The sequence below is a fragment of the Amblyomma americanum genome, chromosome 4, assembly GCF_052857255.1.
Source record: "Amblyomma americanum isolate KBUSLIRL-KWMA chromosome 4, ASM5285725v1, whole genome shotgun sequence".
NCBI classification, from domain to species: domain Eukaryota; kingdom Metazoa; phylum Arthropoda; class Arachnida; order Ixodida; family Ixodidae; genus Amblyomma; species Amblyomma americanum.
Genome location: NC_135500.1, coordinates 141,558,069 through 141,577,453, shown reverse-complemented (window position 1 = coordinate 141,577,453; position 19,385 = coordinate 141,558,069). Strand labels below are relative to the sequence as shown.

General features: G+C 44.7%; 1 protein-coding gene across 2 annotated transcripts; it reads right to left on the bottom strand.

The window, feature by feature from the left end:
• Positions 1 to 6,220: 6,220 nt before the first annotated feature.
• Positions 6,221 to 19,037, bottom strand: LOC144128451 (uncharacterized). Of its 2 annotated transcripts, none has more exons than XM_077661867.1 (4): positions 18,882 to 19,037; positions 15,426 to 15,466; positions 10,888 to 11,198; positions 6,221 to 7,622 (listed from the first exon to the last, which is right to left on the bottom strand). In XM_077661867.1, exons 2-4 carry the CDS (start codon positions 15,457 to 15,459, stop codon positions 7,299 to 7,301), a joined length of 669 nt encoding a protein of 222 aa, XP_077517993.1. In that variant the 5' UTR covers positions 15,460 to 15,466; positions 18,882 to 19,037; the 3' UTR covers positions 6,221 to 7,298. The 2 variants fall into 2 exon arrangements, with proteins under 2 accessions (XP_077517993.1, XP_077517994.1); XM_077661868.1 differs by having other exon boundaries at positions 10,888 to 11,195.
• Between the last annotated feature and the right edge of the window lie 348 nt (positions 19,038 to 19,385).

The window sequence follows — 19,385 nt, the reverse complement described above, 5'->3', positions numbered from 1 at the left end:
GGCGTTGTAGAGCAGTTCGCTTTTTTTTTTGAAAAGCTTACAAACGGCGCTAGATTGCGGGCATCCTTTTTTCCTTTTACTGTCTCAGTGCTCAGGGATCTATGCTAAGCTCATCATACTTCGTTGAAAAAAACGTCGAAAAATAACCAGATTTGCGAAAATATCATACAGCATGACAGAAAGATCGCGGAATGACAGCGATAGCTCGCAGTACGGACATTAATGGCGCAGAAATGCTTGGATATGAAAAACCTGCGTGAGTTGTGCGATGAAGAGAAGTGCGGTAATGCATCTCCCTGCAGAATTACATTGAAATACATTATTCTATAGGGTTGCGACTGCCGATGTTGCACGAAGCTTGTGAAACCACGCTGCATACGATGTGAATGCGGGCAGTCTAAAGCAATGCATTTTGCACGCAAGTTAATCTAACCAACCAAAGGCACAGATATCGCAAACTCGCGCGCTTATCATTCACAAAATATACGTATCATTTGTTGCTCTGACTCCTAGCCCCCCATTGCATTTTTCATATGCCATGGTCATCTTTTCAAGCCAAACACATCACGTGCCGTACTTCTTGAATATCCAAAAGTTAGAGAAGTCTGCCTTAAGTCACTGCAGCTGAATTGTGGTATACGAGTTTCCAAGGATTTCTAAAAGTGATGTGTATCTCTTTCTGGTCCTGTTATTTGCTCGTTTTTCCCTAAGCACTATTGCGTTTTCTCTTGAGCTACTTGAATTATATGTACATTCACTGCATTCTCAAATATCTTTGTTTTTGACTGCTCCATGCTTTACTCAAGGAAAAATAATTATCTGAGTATCCAATTTTGCTTTCAAGTATTTCATGCCATTTTTGTTTTCCTCTCCTCCAGTGTCAACATCCTTGTCGGTGGAACCTTAAGGGTATTCTTAACAAATAAAAAGTTAAATATCCTAGGCAAAGCTTGTTCTCATGCAGAGAGACAGGCCTCCCACTTTTGTGTAGTAGACTGGGACTAGAACAAAATTTCACATACAGTTTGCTTGTCAAATATTCTTTATTTCCCAAAACAAACCATTTGTGCAAAATGCTGGAGGTGGCAGCAGAATAAGCAGACAGGCTGGCAGCGGCTGCACATGAGAAATGCTCTGTCACGTAGAGCCAGGTTAGGAACAAAACCTTTGTTCACATTTTCTTTTGGAACTTTAGCGTTGCAGGAAAAATGAAGATAATTTGTTGATGGCTAACATGAGTCGCCGCATGGAGTTTGAGCGTGCCTGCTGAACAATTTATAATTTTTATTGAACTGTAATTTTTATCAGACTAGGCACATAGCCAAATGATGGTTGCAATGTCAGAGGGAAGTATGAGACAATGGAGGTTATGTGGCTAAGTGAGCCGTGCAAATATGGTAATGTTGTGCTGTTTATTCTCTAGCAGTCATTTTAACAGGCCAGCACTAAGAGCTGGAATGGATTAAAATATGAAGCAACAATTATATTGCACTTTTTGTACACCTCATGTGATAGCAATCCTGCCATGCCGCAACTACCCTTCGGCCACAGAAACTGAAAATACATAGGGAGAGAAATCAATTATTAATTTACGGGCGAAACCAACTGCACGAGGTAATACGCTGTCACTAGTGTCCTATGCATCATACCAAACAAAACACATGCAGTAAAAATTTTCTGGTCTCCACCCTTTAGAGAAATATAGATGACAGAGAGGCGAATCACACTGGTCACCATATCTCTTAAATCTTGCAGCATAGCACCCCTCTTCCCGTGGTGCACCACATGCGTAATTGCATATCTTCTACTGTGACTGTTCGCATCCCTTGAGCCTATACTACTTATCCGTACGGCTGACCGTCCGGACGGCACTGCGTAAAAAGCTTTGCCGCTTTCGGTACGGTTCTTGCAGTTCGGCGCACTGCACCCCGTCATAGCTGGAGGCTGCCGTCACTGCACACTATCAAAATATATACAACTGGAGCGCACGGAAAAGGCGGGAACACACCGCAGCCGACCGCACCGGACGCGTCCGATCACGATGGCAGCCAAGAGGGTACTGTGGCTGGCGAGGAACCAACGTTGCGCCTGGAAAGTCGGCTCCTCCACTTCAAAATGGAACAAACGTCGTCAGCGGAATCACGTGACAGCCGTTCCGCGAATAGCGTCAAGAGCGGCGCGAGGAAAGCAGTCGCGCAACTCTGCTCCCTGCGGGAGCATATACAGGAACACTACTTCAACGGTACCCGCTGCGCCATCTATGGCCGCCCTGATTTACTAGGCGTATCGAGCCACGGCCGGTATCGAGGGGAGAGCGCGCTTTTCTTTTTATGAAAGACCGCGCGTCGCCACCACTCGAGTCCGGCCATGATCGAGCGATGACAACGTCTGGATATGAACGCCGTGGAATACGGTCGCGCTGTTCGCGCTCCCTCTTGTTGCACTCGTGCAGTTTACGCAAAAAAAAAATGATTTTCTTTCTGGTGAAGCAGCATGTTTGGTGGTCCTTCCAGTACAAGACACGTCAAGAATTTCGCATGCTGCCTTCCCAGCTTTAATTTGTGCGCCTTTAATAAATCTATCTCCTTCAAATGGATTATCCGAGGATTTTGGTTCATTACACTAAATGGCATGTCTTCATGCTTCTGTTCTACGTGATCTCAGTGGAAATACTGTCATACGCCTTTAGCAAGGGACAAATTCAGTCGCATAAAAGTGGATAGCAAATATCTTGGGCCAGGCACAAGGACAATATACTGTTAAGACACACAAGGCACAGGGTGAATCGTATTAGGAGAACCCCAAGGCACGTTTTTTTTTTTCATACTACTCATGATTTTAAGTACTTCAGACGTCTGCCGGCAGAAAGTCATCGATGGTCCGTGTCTCACATTCAGCAAAATTACACCGTTATGTTCCGTAATTAGCCGTTTTGACTTTCATCCACGCTCTGGAAAGAAAGCATATTTGTTTTCCGAGAGTTCTTTGCTCCTTCCCTGCCATCTTTCATCTCCCGAATCGTTAGAGCCAGCTGTTTGGTTTTGTTTTTTCAGGACAAATCTAATTTGCATTCGTGTTCGACCGCAGCGCTGGCCTAGAGGTATGAGAATCCGCCTCGTATGCAGGTCGTGCCGGGTTTGACCCCTAAAGCCGCAGGGTGCCCACTTGGGATAAAATCACTCAATCAGGTAATCGGCTTTTATGGGGTGAAATGCTCGAAAACGGGTCTTTGACGCCACTTTGGGTAGAAAGAAACGTGTGTTCATGCTATTGGCGCTACTTCGCCAACAGCCCTTGAGCCGTAAAATCCATCATCATCATCATCATCATGAATTCGTATTCGAAATGCAGAAAATTCTTGTTCAGAAATGCAGTCTTCACCCGTGTTGCGTCGGCGGAATTAAAGCAACAGAATGCGCTTCACAAAAATAGGGGTGTGCTCTGGACGCCCATGTATACTGCTCGGAAAATAAAACAGCAGACAGAAGCCCGGCACAACGCCGCGAAGGATGCGACACTTACAATGAAAGGACAACCACATTCGCGAGACTTTGCCCTAGCTCTGTCGATATTAACAGTGTTAATTGCAGCAAGAACTTCCGATTATAAGAAAGGAGGCTTGTCTTCTAGCACTTTGCTACAACAAAATGATTCTTGCTTCGTTTTTCCTTATCATGCAGCGTTCCCACTGCTCATGGAAAGCATGCCGCTGTTATTGGGAACCTGCATTATAAGCGTGATGTTAGCATCGTGGTGCATCATAACTTATCAAGAAGACATGAGCATAAAAGTGAAACCTGCACGATACCTGTGCGGTCTTATTCGACGCATCACTAACGTCTCAGAGCTTCCAGGTCGACAACAAAAAAGCACAGTAATAATTAGTAAGCAGCGCTTAAACTAAATTCACACAATACCTGTGCAGTCAGCTTCGACGCATCACTAACGTCTCGGTGCTTCCATCTCGACAACAAAATAAAAAGTAACAATTAGCAGGCGGCAGTTAATTAAAATTGATGGCCTCTCACAACATATCGCGTGTCGTTCAAAATACCAATAACAAAGTTTCATTAGTTGCGATAGCGAGCGACCTACATATGTGATCGTCTGCTCGAACTAGCACTAAGCCACGCTGCAACGCCGTCGCTTCCAACGCGTCTGCTTCTGCTTCTAGCTATTTCGTTCGCGTCGCTCTGAGTGGCAGCTGTAGCAATTACAACGGTTCTTCGCCTTCTTTTCACAACAAAAGTAGTATTATCTTTGCTCTCTATGCGGCGCCACTGCCGGTTTTGACAGCCTGTCATTACTTGGCAAGTCGGTGATGCCCCAAGCGCGAACGATAGATTTTCGCACGCTCCGATTGCTGCCTTCAGCCGACTTGACGCCAGATATTCCCCATTTTTTTCTCGGTGGATAGGGTGTTTTTTGAATTTTTTAGTGATCCTTTCTTGCCATTACTTTTTTTCTTGCAGCCGAATGACGGGTTTGGTGTAAAACAAGCAGACGCATTGCGCTAGCCCACTTGCGTCAAAAAGTCAAACATAAATATAGGAAGCACGATATCTTCTTCAGGCGCTGTCATCTTGACACATTAGCTCATACTGCAAGGAAGTTCTGTGCTGAAATGAAGGCTGTCTAAACACCGGAAGCTGGCTGAGCGGCGTTTGTGTAAGTAGCTGCTCGCGAAATGACTTGCCAAAGGCCCCACAGTGTGGTGAGCATAGAAATCGTCCTTTATTAAATGATGTCGCTAATTGGGCGACCGGAGAAATCTGGGGGCGCTATTAAAGGCTAACACTTCCTGTGAGTCGTATTCGTGCGAAGATCAATAGCGTGGCCGTTCGTGACTCTAACGCCGCCCTGGTGGCGCATTAGTCTTTCCTGTGTCAGCCAAGGTTTGCAAACGCGCATCGGGCGAGAAGTCAACTGCAGAGCTGTACAGCAAATTTAATCGGAGAGTTTGTTGAACGCCAATGAAGCTGCGGGAGTGCTCGCCACTTTCAGTACAGCTTGTGAAGGGCTTAGCTGGTTGGTTCCTCGTGCAGTGAATCATAATGCAGATGTAGTACAAGACACACCTCCAGGACAGGCAGGAAAAGACCCCAGTTTTAAAGTGTTTATTCTGTAGGTGTCATCTCTTATCGTACGAGAAAATGAGTGTTGTAGTTCTTAACCTGTCCTTCGTGGCGCGCCTAATGTTTCATCGCGCATGGTCCACACAAGAGCCAGCCTGTGCCGTTGAGCTGTTAGATATGCTAGCATACCCTGAGAGCGACAGAAGGCATGCTTAACGCATTTAAAATTGGCTGCCTTCTTGGTTTCAGTAAATCACTTCAACATTTACTCTTACCGTAATTTCCAGCGTACAGACCACCCTCGGTATGTCCGCATACCGGTACCGCACCGGCTACATAGAATCACGTTGAGACGCTATTTCGATGATACTGCAAAAAAAAATTCTATATATCCGCAAAGACCAAAACTATAACTTTATACATATATAGCCCGGGCGCTGTATACTGGAATTTATTGTGTTTTCTTTACTATGGAACATGGTACCAGCGCATGCTGGTACCAGTAATGCAAACCAACTAGCCCAGCTGTCTACCCTTGGTGTTTTCTTTATTATGGATGAAGAATTTCTCGAAACTAACTCCAGGAATTCCACGCCAGTGAGCGAAAAGCATGGAGGCTCCGAACACAAATCTCTCTCTTTTTTTACCTGAGTTTGCTGCTCGGCCTTCTTTGTGGAGATTAAAAATAGCTTAAAAGAAGAAATCGACGATCCAGTCTCGGTTTTCTGTCCCCGGTTGTATAGATGTTTCACGGTTCACTCACTTCTGAGCTGTGGCTTTATATACCGCTTGCGAGGGCCATAAGATATAGCTCACGCGACTGCACGAAAACTGCCAGAATAGAAGGCATTTGATTAATGTTCTTCCAGGAACGAAGCAGCAAGATCCAGGCCTGGAAGTTCTGGCGTGTTACGAAGCCCAGATGAAAAAAAAAAAAAAGCCAGGTCAGTAGTCTTAAAGATTGCCGGTGTACTGTTGTTATTTCTCTTTTTATGCACCAAACTGGGGCTTCCTCATACGAGAGGGAGTTTGGTTGCCCGCCTCTCGAGAACAGTTACTCCCGGGCAAATTGATCAGTTCCATGCGAAGGACTTCCCCGAGTTCCTAACCTAAGGCTCCGCACCTGTTTTCTTTTTGTGTGTGTGTGTTTTTTTTTTCAAATCTGTCTCTCTGGACACTTTTACTTTTCGAAGTTTGAAGCGTGATGTGGCGTGAAGCTGGAGCCGACAACATCCATTACGGCCTTCGCTAAGCTATTTTGTTTGTGTTATTTTTCGGTGACGGCCCTATCTGCGCGTCCGCCTCAGCACCGAACCTAACATGCCACGCACCTTCGCTAACTTGTAGAGCACCTAATAAAAGTTAGTAGAAATTTTGCGTGTTTGTCGAAATTCTTTGGTAGAAGCTACCGCTGTCTTTTAAAAATGGAGGAAACGGGGCAGACATACTAGATTCTGTCTGCTGCTTCAAGCACTTTTTAAACGTGGAATGCAGCGGATAATTAAACATTGCGCCCATGAAACTGTCGATCGAAACGCCAAAAAAATCATCGCCTGCATTCCTCTGCTCACGAAATAAGAAGTTGCATTTCTGACACTCTGGCATAAAAAAAAATCATTTTAGCGTACACCCAAGGACTGACACAATGTCTGCCCTTACACAAATTTTTTTAGACAGTCTATAGGCTGTCTACAAAAGTTTTTCTATAAAGTCTACACACTTTATATAGACAAATCTTATAGACTAGTTGATAGGCAATACATATCACATCCTATAAACAGTCAATAGACAATCTATAGATTTATGGCCATACACTTACAGTGAACTTTTGTCTATAGACAGTCTATAGACTATGAATAGACGAAAGGAAATATCTATAGGAAGGCAATAGAGTCTATAAAAAATCTATGGACAGTCGACAGACCATTTTGATAAGGGTGGGGCTAGGCCTCCAATTTTCCCTTTTCGTCTGCCAGTACAGACAGAATTCAATTTATTGAAAGACAGAGATTAATTAATCTAAACGTCCATAATTTGGAGCACTAAAGCTAGCTGGCAGCCAATCACTGGCATCAGGGAGAAGTGGGGTAGATAGAGCAACCAAATACTGCAAAAGACACCGTTCGAAGGTTCCCGGTCGTTCAACTTTACGCAGGTTATCGCTTGTGATGATGTCTTGCATTAGGCACCCAGTCCCTTCCAAGCACATTTGCGGTTTAGCGCCTAGCTGTGGCAGCAAGGAAAGGCCACCTCGGAGGCGGCTTTGCTCAAGGCCTCGCTAAGGTCAACAGTGATGGCCTGAGCGACGATGTCCTTGGCTGCCTTCTCGTATCCCCAGATGAGCTTCTGCGTTTGCGGAGTCTCATTGAGGCCATCGAATGCCGAGCGCAGGTTGCTAAAGGTGGCGCCCACGGTGAGGTTGGCCACCGGGTCGTGCCAAGGCACTAGACGCACATTTAGTCGCGCCAGGACGTCCCGGAAGGTGACGTTGGCTTTGACCTCCATGACCTGTTCTCCGTCGCGGGTCAGGAGGCTGTCCAAGTATACCTGCGTAAGCAGTAAAGCGAGTATCCTTTACATGAATTTCTTTAGACAGTCTGTAGACTTCTGTCTATAAAGTCTATAGACTTTCTCTAGACAAACCCTAGCGAACAGTCTATAGGCAATACAAATTCTACAGTCTACAAACAATCTGTAGATTTTGGCCATACACTTTTAGTAGACATTAGTCTATCAATTGTCTATAGACTGTGAATAGACAAAATAAATATCTATAGGGAGGCAATATATTCTATAAGAAGTCTATAGAGAGTCTATAGAGTGTCTATAGACCGTTTTTGTAAAAGATTATTCTAGAGCAATGAGCTTAAGTCTTCCTTCGCACCCGGGATTCGAGCACACCGCGACGATATGACGATGAAAACTTGCGTAGCTATTAGCAGTACAATGGACTGAACCACGCGCTAACGTACATCATGTCCAACGTTCTTGCACAAAAATTTTGAATATTGGAAAATTCTTTAGAAATATTGAAGATAATGGTCCATTCTGCCTATGTGTTGCAAAATCTTTCTTTTAAAGTTCTTCTATCACTCGCATCGAACATAAGAGTGCCATAGAAAACCAATGGGCAAAGTTTTTGACCATAGCAAAAACGTTGATAACAAAAAGTGCAAGCCTGTGCAAGCAAGTGCAAGCAAGGGAGATATCCGGATATATTGATTGTTATATAGATAAATTTATAATGTATAAATATTGCGTTCATAAACATTTTCCCGTTCAAAAATGCTTTCGTCCAGTTCACATCGAGGTAGAATTTTATTGTTTTTTCGTCGAATTTATAAAATACGTCCCGTAGCCGCAATCACCCTTCAGTTCTCTTCCTGCTATGTTCATCACGTCAGCATAGCGGTGACAGGTATTTGCACGGCCGTTGCCAGTGGGAAGCGGTCACTGCTTCACACGAAAAGAGATGCTTTAACTTATACCCCTGGCACACGGCACATTTAATGTCATTCCAAAACGAATGTCATTCCACGCATCGAATGTCGTTCGGTCTCCTTCGGTGCTACACGGTAAAAAATAATGTCATTCGAAAATTATGACAGTGACGATCAGTGAAAAAAATAGTACAATTGAAAGACATCAGCGCGCATAAAAGGCTTTGAATTGTTATGTAGTGTTTAAAAAGTAGGTGAGGACATTTCTGTACAGTAATATAAGCTTCAAATATTATTTCCGGCAATTCTCCAGCACTTTAGCCATGAAAAGCCAAGCCAAGTACAAAGTCAACCCCAAATCCGATAAAAGTAAACAAACAAAATGGCTGACGCGGCGGCGCGCGGAGCGTGGAAATGACTTCCAAAAGGTGAAGTGCTCAGTTACACCTTTAAGTACTTGCGAGCTAAACGAACATGGAGCGTCAACCAGCAAGAAACACTCAACCCAAAATGATCGACGGTCGCGGGAAAGGCCCTGCTTCATGGTCGGCCGCTGCCGTTAGCTGCTGCTGGGACCGAGAGTAACAGCTATCCACGACAGCTTCTAGTGTCAAGAGGTTCACACCAAAAATAATATTTCTTTAGCTGAACTAAATAAATACAATTACTAACTTTGGCAATTCGCATCGCTTGTTTTTTTTTGCGTATCTGGCGTTCAGAGTGCACATTCGGATCGAGATCGAATGCGAATGACTTCCCCAAACTCATTCGGTGGCGAATGTCTTTCCAACCTAATGACATTAAATGTTCCCCTGTAGCAGCCGATTAATGGCATTAGGTGCTAATGTCATTCGATGGGAATGACATTTACCGTGTGGCAGAGGTATTAGTCTCCTGTCCCAGGTACTAAAATTTGGTTTGGTTTGGTTTATGGGTGTTTAACGTCAGAAAGCGACTCAGGCTATGAGAGACGCCGTAGTGGAGGGCTCCGGAAATTTCTACCACCTGGAGTTACTTAACGTGCACTGACGTCGCACAGTACACGGACCTCTAGAACTTCGCCTCCATCGAAATTCGACAGCCGCGGCCGGGATCGAGCCCGCGTCTTTCGGGCCAGTAGCCGAGCGCCATAACCACTTAGCCACCGCGGCGGCTATAAAAGGGCAGTACTAAAATTCATGAGTGCATTGCGTGAAATGACCATCGGCGCTGGCTCTTCCGACGCCGAGGCTTCCGTGCAAAAGTTGTCTCTCTGCCACACTTGGTGACTGAGACCCGACGCCTACTTGGCGCGCCGAAGTAATTTGCCAGACTTATCAGGCGCCCGAGACGAGCTTCTAACGCCGCATGTCAGGTGCCGCAGTAACGGTGCTTTTGTATCCGACGCCTATGCGTTACAGATTTCAGCATCCTGCTGACTCGAGTGCACCGTCGTGTTCGATGAGAGTGTGACAGACAAATTGCACGTAGAAGCCAGAGGTGCACATGAGCTAGCACCATTCCACCGTTCATTTCTGCGCTGCCAGGCAACCATGTTCAGTTATCACATCAGTGTGGCAGAGTTAAACGCATGCACGAAAGTTCTTTTTGCGCTTTGATGGGCTGTGCAGGTAGAGTTGGGCGGCTCAAGACAGCTGGTACTAAAGGCCGGTATTCTGCTGCAGCCAGAACTTTGACAGAATGCGCGTGGGAGTAATCGCAATATGTGTACACGCTCACTATCCCATTCTCCTTTTGGCGTTATGGGACAGCGTTGTTGCGCTCGGCGGTGGCTCAGTGGCTATTGATTGGCGTGCGTCTTCACAGTACGAGGTAGCGGGGCTGAATCCCGGCACCTGCACTGTCATGCCCATTTGGTGCGCAATGTCAATGCCCACTGAAGGTCCAAGTCAATCCGGAGCTCTCCACTACGGCGCGTTTTTCTTTCCGCAGCCTTTCCCTCTCTCGGCGCGGCCGGTTCAGCTGGCCACCCAGAATGCGACAAAATCTGCGTCTTTCCTGCATTTGGTACACCCGCCGCGGTGGCTCAGTGGTTAGGGCGCTCGACTACTGATCCGGAGTTTCCGGGTTCGAACCCGACCGCGGCGGCTGCGTTTTTATGGAGGAAAAACGGTAAGGCGCCCGTGTGCTGTGCGATGTCAGTGCACGTTAAAGATCCCCAGGTGGTCGAAATTATTCCGGAGCCCTCCACTACGGCACCTCTTTCTTCCTTTCTTCTTTCACTCCCTCCTTTATCCCTTCCTTTACGGCGCGGTTCAGGTGTCCAACCATATATGAGACAGATACTGCGCCATTTCCTTTCCCCCAAAACCAATTATTATTATTATTACTGCATTTGGCAGCGTTCATCGCCAGACTGAGTGCGCTCTCACCTTAATGGCCTCGAAGCGGACGTGGCAGGTGACGTTGGCGCCATCCGGGAAGTCTTCAGTGGCACTGGCGCACTGGTCTCCCCTCTGCACGCGGGCCAGCCGGCCGAGACCTGACACTTTCGACACGTGGAACCGCACGGGTCCGTACAGCTTGTCGTGGCTGTTGTGCAGAGCGAACGGCGCCACCTCTAGCGGGTCTAAGCGCGCGCTGTGCGCCGCCAGCTTCACTAGGATGATCTGGTCCACGTAGTTGTCGGCGTCCCAGAAGGCAAGCTGTTGGCCACTCGTCCCGCTGATTGCAGCCGCTGCTGCTGCGCGAGCCGAGAAAAAGAAACATAAAACACTCGAAGCCCATTTCTTAGAGTATTTATCAAGTATTATCTGCCCCTTTTCCTAGTCCTTTTCTGGCTGAATTACTCATGGCTGGCTTGATGTCAGGGTAATACCCCAATAAAAACTAGTGACTGCAGCGACCCATTTCATTGACTTGCACTATCCATTATAAGGTCTTTGAACACGTCATAATCACTCAAATTAGTCGTTATCTCGAAGATCACATTATATTTGAGTGTCAGCACGGTTTCCCCTAAAATTCTCATTTGACACTCAGCGCACTCAAATCACTGCGACTTACTTGAACAGACACCGGGATGCAAGCTGACCCTTTTTTTCTTGACATTTCCAAGGCCTTTGACCGGGTCCCTCAGCACAGACTTTTACTTACGTTAGAGCACCTTATTATTCATACCCATGTTCTAGCTTAAATTAAAGACTTCCTCTCATCTCGCGTTCAGTTCATCTCTGGTAATGATTCTAATTCTACCATCGCCCAAGAAGCGACCTTGATCTCTTGCTCTATCTAACATTTATTAATGACTGACCCGCTTGAGTTTTGTCTCTGATTAGAATATTTACTGCCGACTGTGTAGTATACCGTAACGTTAATAGCGACATTGACAGTTACTCTTTACAAACTGATTTTATTCAATCAACACATGGTGTTCATCGTGGCTCATGATTACAAACAACTCTGAAACAAAGCACGTCTTCTTCACTGGTTCTTGCGGAGTATACTTCCTAATAAAAAAAGCAGTTAAGATAGCAACTACTTACAAATACTTAGGATTTCATCTTCAGTCCGACTTAACCTGGAGCTATCTCATTAACTTAATTCTAGCATCTGCTGACCTCTTTCTGGCCTTCTAAAACGGGCCCTTCGACAATTTCCTGAGCAGTTTCGAAAACCAGCTCATACCAGCCTAATTCGACCCAATAATGAAAAAGCTTCAGCCATATAGGACCCGGATAAAGGTTACACCGTAGGTGGCATCAAATCCGTGCAGACTCGTGCTGTTCGCTTCATTTTTTTTTCAGGGTAGTCGCGTTCCATTTGCGTCACTTTATTGAAATCTTGTACTGATATAGATAACCTTTCTTATCGGTGCAAACTTGTTTGCTTATCTTTCTTTAATCGAATTTATCATCATCCGTTGCTTCATGATGAATTCTTACTCTCACCCTCTGCTGTTTTTCCACGCCGTGATCATCCCTCCAAGGTTAAAATCATTACATCCTACACATCTTTTTAAGCCAAGTCATTTACACCTAGACCCAACCCAGTATTGACGAAAACCGGATGCCCTCTAACATTGCAACTAAAGGCAACATTACCAGCCTCAAGAAACTTTAAGAAGTGATAGTCACGTGCAGATTTCCTGCTAATCATATTTTGTTTACCACTTGTGCTTCTTTGTTTATTTTCAAATCATGGGGTTTAACGTCCCGAGGCGACACATGGGCTATGAGGGGCCCCGTAGTGGAGGGCTCCAGATTAATTTACATCCCCTTGGGTTCATTAACGAACACTGACATCGCACCGCAGACGGGCGTTTTTGTATTTGAGTTATATTGAAATACGGCCGCCACCACCGTAATTGAACCCGCGAACTTCGGATCAGAATCCGAAAGTTGAAGCCACTCAGCCGCTGCCGTAAGCTCTTGCTTTATTTGTTCTTATGTTTTAGTTGCTTTTTGGCATATTTTTAAGTTTAAATTGCATTCTAATATTTCTGCTATGTTTTGCCCTCCTCCATGTAACACCCTCGTCTGAGAACCCTCGAGGTATTAGGACTAAATAAATAAATTAGCTCTCGTACCCTATTCATAAGCAAGGGAACGAAATGCTCTCAAATCGCATTTTCAATGTTTCGTTTTCTCTTCTTTTGGTCTTGCCTCACTGATGTCGTGCCCGCCACAGCCCATGTCATCAGAAAGCCGCCACCAATGTCATGGCTCCAAAAGAAAGGAAAAAACTAAATTAAACCTTACAAAATACGCTTCTAGGGGGACTTGTGTAAAGACCTTTCCCCCCCCCCTCTTTCACTTTATTCTGTAAAATATTCTGTAAGCCTTCTTTCCATTTTCATTTTAATTGCCGCTTTGACGTTGGTCAACTTGCCTTTGTTTAAAGAGCTGGCGAATAACACACCGTTTATAGGCTATCAGCCCTGACGAAACCGCCGGCGGCTGTTGCCAATGATAAAGGGACGAAAAAAAGGAAAGTAAAAAAGAGGCTTGCAATATATGACCCCCGGTCGGTGCTGGCAATCGATATAGGTAGACGCGAGCCACAGCTTCCACATTTTTCACTAGCACAGTGCTTGAAGTGCGCTGGAGACATTTGCTGGAGTCAGCATTCGAGAGAGCGTTTCCTTTTTACCAAGTTGGCTGTGGCGTATGAAGCGGTTGTCTTGTTTTAAAAATCAGAAGTTTGGAAAACAAACTTGAGCTAGTGTGCTAGCATACTGTCTCTGCTAGAATAACTGTCGGTGTTTCTAAATCATCCACGTTTTAAATAATACTTGAGACATGCCCCGCCATTAAGTAACGAACAAATGCTCTAAGACCATACTGACGGCGCACGACTTGCCAATAGATCGTAAGTATTATCGTGGAACTAGCGCCGACGCCTACGTGAGCATTCTTTGTTAGGTTCCGACACGATTCAGAAGGTACAACATTCATTGAACATCAAGGTCAGCAAGCAAGATGCGTACTCCACTTTAAGCGACTTGTCATAACTAACAGCGCATTTGCATTCGTAGAAAGCTTCAACGCAGCTTCGTAAACGTCCCGTCTGTGCCAAGGTACGAATGCACAAAACATTACTTTATTCTGAACAATGGTAATTCACCTTCAAATGCATAGCACCGAAGACGCTAGCAATGCGTCACGTGTCCCATTTTATTGACCTACAATCACACCATGAGTATCACGGCTTTAGAGAAAACGTTGCTCTTGCCGCTTTGTCAATTGGGCAAAATAATTTAATAACATTGCTTATAGCTATTATCCCGCCGAACTGGATCATCGCGTGGATCAGTTGCTTTGTTTATTTTTTACCACACTTATGAACACCAGATTGACACGACAGCAATAACGTTATTATTTCAGGGGTGAAAAGGCACAACAAAAAGATCAGCTTAGTTTTTAACAGTTTATAAAGTGGCCAAAGCTATCGTGCACGCCTTACTTGCTTAAAACTTGCGCAAGCTGCACTTATGACATGAAAAGAACGAAATCTGACATTTTTTTCTTGAGCCTTTCCAAACGATTCTCAATGATATGATCGAAGCAGGAAATTAAGCTAAGCAAAGCCGAGTGTGTATCCTTTTGACTGCTGCATATATCCCAGTCTGTGTGTGGTTTTTGCATTCAGTGTTGTTCGTTGACATGAGTAGCTCACTGATGAAGTTAAATATGAACAAACTAGGCCCATTTGCAGCTTTAATTACGTGCATATATCCCGTCTCGCGAGACAAGGAACGGGGGTGGTCTTTACTAAGCGGGACACAACGCAACTGTCTGGCTGCATGCAGTAGCTACGGAGGCCTTCTGTGACGCTATCTCTGCAATGGGCTAAACTGTTGCGTCGTTCCTAACATTTTATCCACTTCGAATTCCGTCGAACCTTATCATTTCACCTGAAGCACCATCCGCCTGTGTTAGTGTTAATGATCACGCCTTCAAATTCCGTTCACCTCGTGTATTTTTCAGCAACTCTTGGAATCAATCCCTTTCTGGTTAACATGCCTGCCTTTCCCTCCTCATCTTTATCTATCTATCTATCTTGGAATCAATCAGTATTTTGTAGCATTTCAATCTTTCCATGAGTAATATCATGTTAGTACTGGCCTCTATAATTCGGCACGCAACTGAAGATGAACCGAGAGACAAGCTTAAACGGGAAAATAATTAATAATATCGCTGGACTATCCTCGTACCTTGCAAGTTACGTTGTGAAGGTACAGCCTGACATGGTTCCAAGTATTTGTATGCTCTATCTTTAGGAATATGTGTTGCTTATGGCTGCTCACTAATCACGTGAGCCGTGCACCTACGGACCCTGCCCCATATTGCGCCGCACGTCATGCGACGAGCTTGGTTACACATGCACAAAAAGCTTTCGAAACTGACCAGAAGTTTTATGTGCAGGATATCAGCTGTAGCAGAGCAAAATGTGTAAACGCGAAACTCACCTGTCAGAAAGAGCCACAGAGCCATCGTTGTCATGTCTGGTCTGCAGAACGGAAGGTATGACGAGAAGGAGGTTATTGAGCAATTTTTGATTCGCACTGTAATCTATTAAAGAGTGCAGTTGTAACGCTTTACCCTTTGTGAAGTAGATTTAATACTCGTAGGTCAGTTGATCAGTTTCGGTTTCATCTTGTCTTGCCGAAGCTAAGGATACTTATTTTTCAACAAGCCCTAGGTAAAGGTACCTTTGTAATACACATACTATGCCCTGGGTAGATTAAATTCAACTTCTAATAACGCACGGTGCTTCTGCTTGTCCTGTGATGTTCTCTCTCCATTATCTCTCTAAGTACCTAATACTGGCCAGTCTTTATCAGCTGTGACAGGATAAGATTTATGATGAGAAGATTGCAGACACAATGATAGCTCAGTACTAAACTAATAAGGTTTTGATGGGTTTGGCTGCTCTGACTATATTGCAAATCGTTTTGCTGAGAAGTGCAAAGCAGGGGCGGTATTTTGTAAAAATCATTTGCCCGAGCCTTTTTTTGTCCCCTTTATCACTGACAGCCGTGATGCCAGAGCAGACGCAAAGTTGTCGCTGTATAGACTCCGGTATTTCACAGCAGAATCGGTACACGCTGACTCCAGTTCTAAAGGTGAGGTCGATGAACAGTAAAAAGCAAGTAATTGACAAAAATAGAAAGTCGCAAAAAAACGGTCGCAACTTGTCACCTCTATCAGATCCAGGGTGTGAAACCTAGTCCAAACCGAATGCAGGAGAAAATGTAACATGGTTCTTGCGTTTAATGGGACTAAACCGTAAAAGATCATTGTCATTTTTTTTACTCCAAAAGAAAACCAACAAAACGAAATGACGGTTTCTAATTTCTGTGACACTCTTTCCCGTCCCCTCAGTTCAGACCGTGGAAAGTCTGTACACACAGTGTTGACAACAAAAACGAGGCACACATGTGCGTCGGGATATCACCTGGGTCGGTGGGTCCAGCCCTGAGGTTCAAACTTCGTTCGGAAAGGAAAACATTTTGCACGCGAATTAATATATACCGAATGCTCCGACCCTGATCAGGAATCTATGCGGCCAATATGTGAGTTTATTTGGCCCTTAATATGGAACAGTACCAACGAGCACCTACGCAACAGAAGACCTTTCCACACTACCCAACGCCAAAACAATGAATGCGAAAGCGAGGTTCGCACTAATGGTCACACTAACAAATGATGTGCACTAGAGGGCTCTTGTGCACCACTTCAGCGTGCTGCGGCCACTTCCCACAAGAATATTTTTAGATGAGCGAAAGCTCATCTAAAAAGTCTTGTCATAAGCATAAATACTGTATTGAGCCTAGTTTTGCTCGTACGAAAGTCCATAACTATTCGTTTTTCCCTAATATGATCACAGAACGGAACGCACTGTCACATGATTCTCTTCTGCTTGCCTACGTTGAGTAATATGAACGGTCAGTTGGCGTTGTCTATAATGAGCTAGGTTGTTTACGTAGCGTGTTGTTTCCTTTCTTGTGTGGCCTCTTTCTGCGAGACAGCAGCTCATTTGGTTTTGTGCAAGAGGCGTCATTCATTTTTTTTTACCTTCTTTGTCAGTAGGAATGCCATTTTTTTTAAGGTCGCATTTTTACTACTACATTGTTTTAGATTCTTCCTCTGCTGCTTGGACCATATTTTAGTGCGCAGTATGTGGTAAATAAAAATTGAAATAATTGATTACTTGAACTTATTTTAACTTGGCATTTTTGTTTTAATTTTGTTAAGTTAAAATAAATGCCACGTGCCACAGTTGGCAGGCGTCAAAGTGGAGAGAAGGAAATGACCTGCCGCGTGTATACTACAACTCAGCTTAAGGCAACAAGACCGGTATTTCTCAAGAAGAAAAAAAAAATCCCAAAGTGAGCCTTGGCGAACGAGGATCAGTCAGAATGAGCGAATTTTTGCAGATCATTTTTTTTTTTGTACTGTGCAGCAGAACCGAAAAATCGTTCCGGACTAATTTAAGCATTTATTTCCCACACTTCATTATTCACCATAAATTATGTAACGTTTAAGTGGGCTTAGTCCTCGCGTTCTCATGAAAACATTTTAGCAGTAGGCCCCGTAAGTGCGACAGAACGTTGCATCGTGGCGTCTGTATGGTCTAAAGTAAAATTAGTGACTTTATTTCTTGCTCCGAAGCTCTGCTTTTGTTTTCTCGCTCTCCAAGATTGTCCGGACGGACAAGAAAAAAAATACTTATTACCAACATATGCGAACAAGACAAAGCAAGCTCTGAGGAGCAGAAGAAGAAGAAGAAGGAGCAGCAAGAAACATCGGTTCCGCCAAATAATTAGGTGCCCCACAGAACGCCCCCATTTGAAGAGAAAATGAAGGAATCCGAAAGATAGGAAATGCACGAAACATTTTTTGGCATGTAAGCGGCGCACTCATTCGGACTTGCAAGAATCGTTACTTGTACAACACACTGTGGTGGCGTTCAGTGGGATTTACAAATACCTGAACATCGCGTGTTCTCGTGCTGCCAGACAACAATATCGCATGCATATTCAGTAGGAACAAAGCGCAAGCGCAACAGCTGTGAGACCAAGAGACAAAAAGTGGAGAAGAAGGCAGGAAATTCAGAATAAACCCGAAGTCAGGCAACACGTAAAGCCTGTCAGTGCAATCACGAAGTTTGTATCGAGTCGTAGGACAAAAGCAGGGCCGCGTTGAGCCTGCATAGAGTATTTCTCATGACAACATAATCACAAACATGGTGTTGATGCCAATAGTGCCAACTTCGTGTGCATGCATTGAAAGGTTGGATAATGTGTTTACTTTGGAAGGCCCTCTCATTTTTCCCCGTGCGCTATCTCATTTTGACCCGCGGCTTGGGACACAATGCAACATTTTGAAGTTTTGAATATTAGAATTTTTTTTCTGTCTGCCGCTTCAGCTCGCTTCTTCGTGTTCTTGGTGCGCCATTACAGGATGGTGGTAAATAGTTCTGTAATATTTCTTTCTTGATGTTTGTGAAAAATAAAAATAAGGCTATGCTTCCCCAATTTGTGTCGCGTTTTGCCTCACACTCCGCTACTTCTGCGCGTGTGTTGGTAACACTCGTGAAAACTTACAAAAGTAAAGTAAGCTTCTGGCAGAGGATAGCTTCTACCGAGGTAAGGTAGCTGCCTTTACAAGAAAGTAAAAAAAAATGTCGTTGTTTTATTACAGCGTTTGCGATTACCTGCAGTAATCATAAAATGGCCGGCAAAATCTCCTCGCACCAGTCTCACTTAAAATTTAGTAATAAGATACCGTCTTGTCAGCACGCTCACGGAAAGGTACGAACTGCTGTTTTTGTTATGCAAATGAATTCTTTTCTGAAACAGCATAGAAGCAAAATCTCCCTTTATGGAAAAGGAAAGTGCATGAAAAATTACTTGGGATACCTTTCTGTGGCGGATGCTTAATGATTCAGCTGGTGAGCAGTTTAGAAGCGCCTGTTCGACGTAGACGCTCCTGTGGGCTTCGATGAGCCAGGGACGGTCGTAGGGACATTCCAGTCTGGGTGAGGGCGCTGCTTTTGGCTACCGTATCAGATTATCACTAAGGCACCACCGCAACGGAAGTTGTGCGCAGGGCTCCTTGAGCGATAGAGCCAAAGAACGGACGGGGCCGAAGATGCGTTAGTCGCCCTCTCTCCAGTTCGATGATAAGGCGAAACGACAAGATATCCAGGGAACGGCTTGAGGACTTTATCCAGAACTGGGTCGGCTTCCTTTTACCATCTTAATCTAATCTTTGAGGATGTCGGTCATTCTCAAAGGAATCAGGAAGACGTCTGAGACATTGGCTGCGGATTCGCTATGTACCTAACGTGTCGGTGTAGACGAGTAGGGAAAAGCAGGACAAATGTTCTTGTTTAGGCCAAAGAATTGCACAATATTCTAATC